Genomic DNA, 10,227 nt, shown 5'->3' on the forward strand with positions numbered 1-10,227 from the left:
AGATATTAATGCAGAATTCTCGTACACATCGATTGTAACAGATATTATAGTCGTAAATACACACCCGGAAAATAGATCAAATCGCTAATTATTGTCCCGGCAATACTCGTGTATATATATATATTTATATCCGTGCAAACATTCGCACAGCTGTGTGTTCACAGGAGCCCAGTAAACTAGTTGTTAAAACGTCTACCCTTTTGCGTTGAGTAGATATCTATAGTTTATCGTATACGAGGGGTCAGCACGATGCGGCAGTGACATACGGTATTCATTTCATACTGGCAGTACTGAGGTTTAGGGTCACGCTGTTTCTTGCATTACTTGTCTATTTCTACGGGCTGCATGACAAGGATATTATATCATGTATTTATTTCTCTTGGTATTATCGGCTGTTCTCCTTGCTGTGTTTAAAGTGTACACCATTATGACAACTCATTTAACAACTACGGAGATTGACTCTGATGCAATATGGGGCGATCTCCGCGAAACTCAGCGAAATGTGGTGCATTTTATGTGTTTTGAGTCTCCGCTTTGGCTGCGAGCATTCCAAATCGGATTGAAGTTCATCACCGGGCCGTATTTCCGACAGGGTATGAGAAAATGCGTCGTGTCTGAGCGGATGAGTGAGGACGATCTCGGTGAACATTCACCTTACCGTTACATCGGGAAAAATCTGTGGCCTGAAAATACGTTAGAAGACAATTTTCCAAACGGACTGCCTACATCCAGCGAGGGCAAACATGTAGGAATGTGGCCGTTGAGGATAACACACAGCGGGTCATATAAGGTAAGGGGTATCTTATTATAGGAAGTCTCAGCCCCGATGTTTTCAAACTTTAAATACCCTTTAACATCGACGTTGTTCTACTAAAGAATGGGCTATGTGAACGCTCTGTACAATAACTTACTAAAAAAATACAATGCACTGTCATATCTTCTAACTTTATCAATATGTCATGACCCCGAAGTTCACGAGCCGTTTAATCGCATGACTGGGCAGGTTTTTCATTATTTTCTTTTATCAATCAAATTGTACTGTATTGTTAAATGGTCTGTTCTTCGAGATCTTATTCCTGAAATAGTATGTGCAAAATTAAAGCCTTGGGAAAGTGATCGGACGGATTTTAATATTTGTTTTGTATCTGGCGATTCCCCCGAAACGAGTTGCCCGTTTGATGTCAAATGAGGAATAAATATTTCTATGATCACGTGAGTCACTGAGTATGTCATAGTCATTATTAGCGAACACGCTGGTTACGCCAAATACCATCAACTTTATTTCAATATCAACACGTCACAAAACGTGCTCTTTCTTCCTTCTTTCATCGTGCATTTTTCAATATCATGAGGCGGAATATGATTGTTTTAACCTGATATTTCTGCCCGGGTGTCATACTTGTCCGGGTGTTCTTCTGTACTAGCCATTAGTTACTACGTCGGCACGTGGTCGTTACCGACATTGCCCCCACCCCGTTCACACAGTCAATTTAGATGAAACGAGACAAATAAGGCTATATCACACATGTGGCATAAGTCACATGAGTATGTGGCATAAGTCACATTAGAAAATTCAATTAAAAGGATGCGGTACCCGAGCGTGTTTCCATGGTAATAGCATGTAGCATTATTTCTGCGATCATCCCGAGGCGATGGTGTTGAATCGAAATTTGTCGGAATATCGAATTTTAACAGTTATTTCTGGTACCCGAATATAAAACTTAGTTATTATTGTTGATCTGTCTGGGTTCGAAGCCGGAATTTTCTGTGCTGTTCTAGATTAATTATTATGAGTGTACCGAATAAGGGACACTATCTGATAAGTGATCATGCACATAATCCATATATGCAACGAGAAATAACACAATATCACAGAGAAAGAAATATTGAATCGATGTCATTTTTGCGGATTTGATATTGACGGTACATTCCATGGTCAACATTGCATAGGGATTGCATTTTTACAATTTCTTGTGTTTAGTATTCAACGCCAGACAACTAATAATTGTCTGAGATTCAACGAAATAAGATTAGGAACGTTAGACAAACATGTCGACAGAAAACGACACTAAGCGAAAATAAAAGCCAGTAAATAATTGAGCCCTGCACAGTAGTTGGTTGCTATTTGATATTCTAGATTGAGTTTAACGTGTTGGCGACAAAATCAACAATGTCACATGGGATGTCTCGTGAATCGATTTGTCAATTTACGGGTACATATGTTTGATTGTTCGTTGTTTGTACACTCTTGAATACCCACTTACGTGTCTACTGATGATAATGATATGAATGGCACCGCGAGTAACACATTGTCGTGTTGTGACTCGTATAAGCCGCTATAACAGCTGTATTTGTGGTTTAAAAATAGCGTTGTTACTTGTAATTATTCAACATACTGCGTTGTGAGCGTGAAATTAATACCACCGTCCGTATGGTATAATTTATTTATTATTCCACCCCACGTAAGCGCCACGCCCTAAACAAACATGCTATATACGTTTTTAGCAGAGCCGACAGATGTATGGTTATTGTGATCTCAACAACCCTCCCACACTTGCAGTTGTTTATTGTTTTAGAAGCCCAGTGCAAAAAAAAAAAGCGCGAACGTTACAAAAAACAACAACAGTAGTTGAAGTAGTTCGCACGTGGCCCTTTCGTTACATTTAGTGATGATTTACATTCGGACAGCCATGCTGGGGGTTCGAGGCCATATTTCTCGTGACGGAGAGAAGTGGTGGTGTCTCCATTGTTGTTTGCAGTACAGTCTGACTTGTGAGCCTATGTCATAACGTGAATGAGTTTTTTGTTGCTTGGGGTCGACATTGCATACACTTGTGCTCGACTGAGCGTTCCATGATCATGCCGTTACTATAGGGACCTGTATGCACAAATTGTGTGCGTTGAATAATCGTCCCTCAATGGTTGGAACTGTCACACATTCATCGATTTCGGGGTTGAAGTAGATTTTGTCAACAATCATGTGACTAATTATTGTACTCTTATGAGGGTATCTGTATTGCATGGTAGTTGTATAATGTTTGCATTCACTCAACTTTGAGGTTAATGCACTATACAACGCACTGGACATAAAACTAACACAGTTATCGAAACCCCGGATGATACACCTTTCAAATAAATCGCGCCCTCTGGTGACGAAACACTGCGATAACGTAATTAGATGACACGTCATCCTTTTGATTCGTTCTTGTACAACAATGAAGATTATGTTTTTAGAAATATTTACTACATATCTAAACATAATTAGCAATTAAAACCAATGTTGACGTCCGTGAAGCGCTTCGCCGCTAGAGGGCGCGAATTAAGGAATGGTGCATTATCGTCTGTTAATGACGACACAAGTAATATTCTATGAAAACAAGTAAGAGTAAGTTGTTGGCGAGAAATATTCACCGTAATAGATCGTGAGACACTAGGAGATCAATAATACCACCACCACTAAATTTAATTAGACAACTCTAAAATTGTTACAAAAACTGTGGTCCATCTCATTCTTATCACGTGACATGAATTGACAAACGTATATCTATGCCGCGTCGACTCGAAAGACGTGTCCTAGACGTAATCAGTGATTTAATATGATGATTTGTGTTGTCATGTTAACGTGAATTCCACAGACTGATACAGGGGCCTGGGTATGTACGCTCGAGGTGATTTACCGAAGAGTCGCATTCAATTATACATGTGTGACAATCTAATATATTTGAACTCTGAACAGTCGCACAGAGATTACATTGAAATTGGATGCTTTTAAATGTGATATGATAGTCAGTATGTAAACGTTTACAGGGTTACAGGGGATGGTTCTGTTTATAGTTGCAAAATATGTAACTATTGTGCATACATTATACTAGTAGTAGATGTGACGGGCATTACTGTGTCAATTTTTTTTGTCAGTCAGCACGAGTCCATATATAGACACTCGTCTGGAAATGATCAGTTATAGCACGGTTATTAACCGTGGTTATATTACTCATTATACTCAGGGATAGATTTTATTCACTCCTCGCAAATGATATATATAGCTCACTACGTGTTGTTAGAAACAGATGATAATATTGGCGAACGTGCGAGTACTGGACTCTACCACTATGATATAGGTATGGAGCGTGCTAGAAAAAAATGATGGTGTGTGGTTTAATGGTTAGCGTGTTCGCACAGCATTGCAGAGATTGCGGATTCGACCCCTATGAAATGAAGTACACACTGCCAACAAGCTCTCGGCATTCAGGGATATGAATTATAACGTCTAGTCGGATGTCACGTAAAGATGTGTTGAAATTTCCCTCATTCTAAATCGGATAGGTCGACGTCTCTCCCCCAACGTTTTTCGGAGGCGACCGCCCCATGTCGCCGCCGAATACATTTGAAAACACATGTCAGTATATCGTGAGATCTAATTAATAAAATGATTAGAAACTAATTTTAGTTTGTTGTTTTGCAGATCTATTCTAGTGATTTCACATGTAGTATGATGCCAACAATGGTGGCAGATATCAACCACTCAACCACGTCCATAGCTAACACGGAAAAATACATTATCTTCTTCAAGAAAGACAGTAGGTTTGCCAGGCTACTTGGCGATCGGGTGAAAAGTGTAGTAGCAGAATTTGTTCACCACGAAACCTTCCAAGGTTATATTATATACAAGGTATTGGAATCGTCGGGAAATCCGTTAGAAAAGTGAGTACCAAGGCGTGTGGGGGCGCTATTGATTGCTATGACCACGGTTACGGAGACGGTTACGAGTTCCAGTAACCGTGCTTTGACAGACTGATTGCAGCGGATTGTGGGTGCAATCAATGATAACGTGCAGGGGGTTATTGGTCTATATGCTATATATCTATATATACATAACAACTTTTGGGCATTCCCAATGCGATTCACATTTCAAATTAACTGTTTATAAATGCCACGTGTGTTTTACACTGGTCTCCACATTGAAACTTGCAATCCAGTCAAGGTAAAAAAAAAATAAAAAAAAATAATTGTTATTTATTCCCAATCTTAAAATATCTGCTGACAAATTGTTTGAAAAATTATTATCATATTTTTATCGGTAGATACTGTGAATGGGTATTGGAGATGTATTTCTCGGAAGGCGGACTTCAACCAACCACAATTCACATGGGCCACATCGCTGCTGAACTCGATAACGACGGGTATGAAGTCACTTATGCCGGGTACAAAGACGTCTTTACTTTAAAGCAGGAAGAAATAGACAAAAAGAAATGAGACATTCCGATCGTCGTGAGTGATGTTGTCGCTTTCTAGTGAAATGTGTTTCACAGGCTGGTGTCATGTGACACACACGTGACACACGTGAGCCGAGTTGGTGTGCTCAACTGAGATTCATGTGGTTACAGAGAATTCTTACGTCAGAACCAAAGAATGCAGCTTTGAAGAACAAAAAAAGTGTGTGCGAGTAGATGTGTTTCTCTTTTAATAATTGTAAATTCGTGCATGAGGAATGTAACACAATATTTGAAAACAAATAGTGCCTTTGATAGTCGATTTAATCGACCAAATATGATTTGAATTCGGAGACCTAAAATTAGCATTGATATTTTTTTTCAATAACGGGATCACCGTTACACAAGTTTGTCTGTTATAACTATTGCACGCTTTGATATTTTTTCATTAAAAGTGTAATATACAAAATATAACTTTGTAGAAAAATCATTGTGTAATTACACTCTTATTTCAATCTTTGAGTCTAAATACGGAAGTATATATTGGACAAAGTAGTTTCCGGAAATTCTTGATGCAGATCATTCATAGCGCGTACTGCAGATCTGTAGGAATCAAGCATATGCAACGACTCGAATATTCAGCACTTAATTCCCGGATTGACGAGAACTGTTTTCAAGTGGTTGGGAATGAGAAGTAGCAGTTAAAGCCCAGTCACTTAACGGCTCAAAACGTGAAGTTAAAGGGCGGTGGTCGTCTTGCCGCGTTCTGGCCATAGCGACGCATACAACGCGTGTAAAATACCATGGAGAAATAACAAATGATACCGAGCAATGATGCCGAGCAATATTCATGCGTGATTATCTTTTTGCTATGTAACCGAGTACGCTCTGACGCCAAACCATGCACAAAGGGAAATACTATTGTGATTCTTCCTAATTAGTTTCGTGACAGCATAGTTTGTGGCGAGTGTGCCCCCAGCGACGGAATTCACCGTATTCGATCGACGAGAGCGCGATTCACGCCTGCATGATGAAAGTGTTTCACGCGACAAGAAACTGGAAAAGAACTCGAACATTATAATAAAAAGTAACGCTCTACAACAACCATAAACTTGAATAGACTAATATTTATTAACAGTAATGAGATAACAAACATTGAAAAGACAAATTCATTAAAACCCGTCCAGTGCGTGCGAGTCGACGATACATAAAAACAAAGAATATACACACATTGTTTTATATCGATTATGCTTAATTAATTTTTCAATTCACTGTGGATATCACATACATTATGTCAAATATGTAGTTGAATTGTCTGGGATGGGTTCTTTTTTTGAGCTGAATTTTCTGGAATGGGAATCTTTTTTTGAGTTGAATTGTCCGGGATGGGGTCTCTTTTTGAGTTGAATTGGCTGGGATTGGATCTCTTTTTGGCCTGAATTCTCTGGGATGGAACTCGTTTTGAGCTGAATTGTCTGGGATGGGATCTTTTTCGAAGTTGAATTCTCCGGGATAGGGTCAATTTTTGAGCTGAATTGTATGGGATGGGATCTCTTTTGAGGTTGAATTGTCTGGTATGGGGTCTCTTTTGAAGTTGAATTGTCTGGAATGGAATCTCTTTTCAAGTTGAATTGTCTGGGATGGAATCTCGTTTTGAGTTGAATTGGCTGGGATTGGATCTATTTTTGGCCTGAATTCTCTGGGATGGAACTCTTTTTGAGCTGAACTGTCTGGGATGGGATCTATTTTTGAGTTGAATTGTCTGGGACGGGATTTCTTTTTGAGCTGAACTGTCTGGGATGGAACTCTTTTCGAGTTGAATTGTCTGGGATGGGATCTCTTTTTGAGTTGAATTGTCTGGAATGGAACTCTTTTCGAGTTGAATTGTCTGGGATGGAACTCTGTTTGAGCTAACCTGTACACATTGCTTGTATTTTAGTTTATTGTGTGTTTATATCATGAGATCAGTTTATTGAGGTAGCTAAGACCAATGGTGTGTTGTTTGTATAATGATACGTTGTTTTCAACATTAAAGTTGTCTCACTTTATATTACGTGCAGAACATCGCCTTGTTATGAACATCATAAGAAATGATTAAATAAGTTGGTTCAGGCCAACAATTCTGAAATGTTGGAGCACTGAAGCTTGTCTGTATTTAAGGTATAGATGCAGGTGACACTTGGGTGATTTTTTTTCTTACCACTCAGCCTTGGCAAGATAGTGCTAAAATTCCAGAGCCTTGTCAATGGCGGAACAATGACGGAACTTGCATCTATACATTAACGGAAACAGTGTCGTCACGTGGTATCTAATTCACAAATCAAACGTAGGACGTACTATTAAAATTAGTAGTGATTTGTCGTAACAATTCCAAAGACGGTAGGTTTTACTATTATACTAGATTATAGTACTAACTATTTTTTATCATAGACAGATAATTAACCGGAATACATTCGAATAATTATAAACAGTGTAAACACAGGCAGTTTTTTCTCGAATTTGAGAAGGGAATTTCCTTATATGTTGCATCCGATATTAAGAGTACAAACCGGGCTTTAAAAACGAAAGTTTCTTATGTTTCATGATACGTACGTCACTGCCCAGGAGATGGGGTGAGTCGATAAGTTGTTTTAAAATGGAGAGCTAAGTTTGTTATTTTGATATAATCACGAATACATTAAGTTCTAATTCACGGAATCAATTTTCTAAGATATTGAATAATATTTTTTTTATTATTAGAAATGTTTCTGTCCCAAGATTGGGTTAAATGTACGTTAAGTGCTCTGCTGATAAAATATGCTCTATAAATATGATTAATGTCCCAAGTCATCATTTTCTTATCAAACATTATATCCCACGTGGTAAATGCTTGTTTAAAAACTGCTCCAGGAACTACGTTATTTAAAGTTACCCCGTCGGGTGCGTAATTTTAATGGTAAAATGAATAACTAAAATAAATAAATAAAAAACAATAACGCCACACATTTTTTGAGGCTAATGGGCAATATATATGTGGACGAACAAAAATTACGTTAAACATACGTTACCGTGATAGCGAACTAGGGCAAAATAGAGAAATTACATTAGGCTAGTAAGTTGGCAAGAACCTATTATACGTCGTGCAAGTCTTCCGAAGTTTATTTAGCTGAAATGTACGTTACTCAACATAACGTACATTTCAGCAACGTAATATTACATTCAGTATCATCGAGTGTTACCATTATAGAACGAACGTTTATAAATTGGCTTGTTTCACTTTCAACTACCATTTGATTTCACGATCTTTGATTATGCATAATTTTTCTCAGTATTATAGTAGATTGTATTCGGAGTCTTTAAATAAAGATACTTATATCTTATTTATTGCATGGACACTCGTCTGTGTTTTAACTTGAATACGTCGATTTGTAATGAAGTACAGTAGGCGTTCCAATAACAGCGAATTGTTGTTTAAAGTTGAAAAAAGCGAAGGAACAACTTTGAAACAATCACATTAAAGGGACCGTACAGTTTAAGTATCACATTTTTCACACACTTGAAACCACCAGAAGTTACTCATTGGAGCGGATTTCCGACCAACAAGAAATGTTGTAGGTACTGTAAATTGTTGAAAATATATTGGAGAAGTTTAGACATACTAAATTCAGATGCCCTGTCTCACTGGAACAGTGAACAAATTGTACTTCAAACGACCTCACCCAAAATCCAGCTGATCAAATGCTGTTTTCAAACATTGCCATAGACGAGGGAGCACTTCACTGACCGGAGAACCGTTGACTTAATTTACTAGAATGATAAAACTACCAGCCCATAAGTCTATCTTGTTTTAATCCAACTATCGTTATAATCTTGTTTTTGCTTTGGAACACAGTGAAAATATAAACGTGTTGGTTTGGCTGGAGATTAAAGAAAACATTAATAACACATGGTGTTTTATTCGTTTTTTTTTCAAAGGTGGAATGGTACCAGTTTATTCACAGTAGTAAAACTAAAAGTTATAAAAAATACTAGTCACATCTTTATAGAAGAAAAACTGGGGACTAAATTCAGGTTGTTTTAGAATGATCACGTAACACAGGTACGTTATGTTAATTGACTCTTTAGAACCTTATTTTCCAACCGATTTCTATCAGACCACTTACTGTGTGGGCGTTTTGTTTCCACTTCCCCTCGACTCAGTCAAGTGCAATTAAGATAAGAATCTTCCGGCGATTATTTGTGCTCATATTAGAGTTTATTTGTTAACCTTTACTTTGAGCGGCGCCCTCACGGTAACACTTTATATATATAGCTTATATTTATAAGTTCCTATAAGAGTCGTACCGGCGTAGATTTGATAGTTTCTCATAAACTATTTTTTTCTAATTTTCTTGTGACATAAGGTCATTTTTATAACATCAACAATAGTTGTCCTAATATAACTGTGGTTGGATATCACAATGGAAAACAGGATTCGTACTATAACGAAGTCTGGTGGGGTATATATATAGAGAGAGAGTGGCGAGACGGTATTCTACAGCAAAGAATTACATGTATCATATAATGTTGAGTGAAAACAGCTAAAGACTGTCAACGATTCACGTCATGTAAATACACACCAGCTGTATTTACTTTAGAGTGTGATCACTTATATGTTAGTATTACTAAACTTGATTGTAACAGCCAAGGCTATGTTGGTTTACCACAGGAGTACATGTAATTTCAAAGGAAAATACTATGGCTCAATGCGAATATAATTTGAATCATTTATATGGAACAAATTGTGCCCGATGATAACTGTATATGCGAAAAAATAAAGCATTTTAATTATTTCTATTTGGTGCCGGTACTTGTAGGTACTTAGCTCATACAGTTTTAACTTGAAATACTAGCGTTTATTGCACACATATTTCTATACGATTCTTTACACTTCAGATACCAATATTTCTGTTCAGCGTACAGTCAACTCCTCGTGACAATATGAAACCATACGTCGACGACAGAAACGTCCAACACTTACATAAACATAACAGAAACA

At 37.6% G+C, this 10,227-nt stretch overlaps 1 protein-coding gene across 1 annotated transcript; it reads left to right on the forward strand.

The window, feature by feature from the left end:
• The first annotated feature begins 306 nt into the window (after window positions 1–306).
• On the forward strand, window positions 307–5,684 carry LOC100377432 (uncharacterized). Its single transcript, XM_002737505.3, has 3 exons — window positions 307–790; window positions 4,463–4,701; window positions 5,082–5,684. Exons 1-3 carry the CDS (start codon window positions 365–367, stop codon window positions 5,251–5,253), a joined length of 837 nt encoding a protein of 278 aa, XP_002737551.3. The 5' UTR covers window positions 307–364; the 3' UTR covers window positions 5,254–5,684.
• Window positions 5,685–10,227: the final 4,543 nt, after the last annotated feature.

The sequence above is a fragment of the Saccoglossus kowalevskii genome, chromosome 19 (assembly GCF_978046115.1).
Source record: "Saccoglossus kowalevskii chromosome 19, keSacKowa6.1, whole genome shotgun sequence".
Classification (NCBI taxonomy): domain Eukaryota; kingdom Metazoa; phylum Hemichordata; class Enteropneusta; family Harrimaniidae; genus Saccoglossus; species Saccoglossus kowalevskii.

Excerpts from the sequence above, each read along its gene's own strand:
- LOC100377432 (XM_002737505.3), top strand. The coding sequence starts at position 365 with ATGTATTTATTTCTCTTGGTATTATCGGCTGTTCTCCTTGCTGTGTTT. Across the intron at positions 791-4,462 it reads CACACAGCGGGTCATATAAG|ATCTATTCTAGTGATTTCAC; the intron begins GTAAGGGGTATC and ends GTTGTTTTGCAG. Across the intron at positions 4,702-5,081 it reads TCGGGAAATCCGTTAGAAAA|ATACTGTGAATGGGTATTGG; the intron begins GTGAGTACCAAG and ends TTTTATCGGTAG.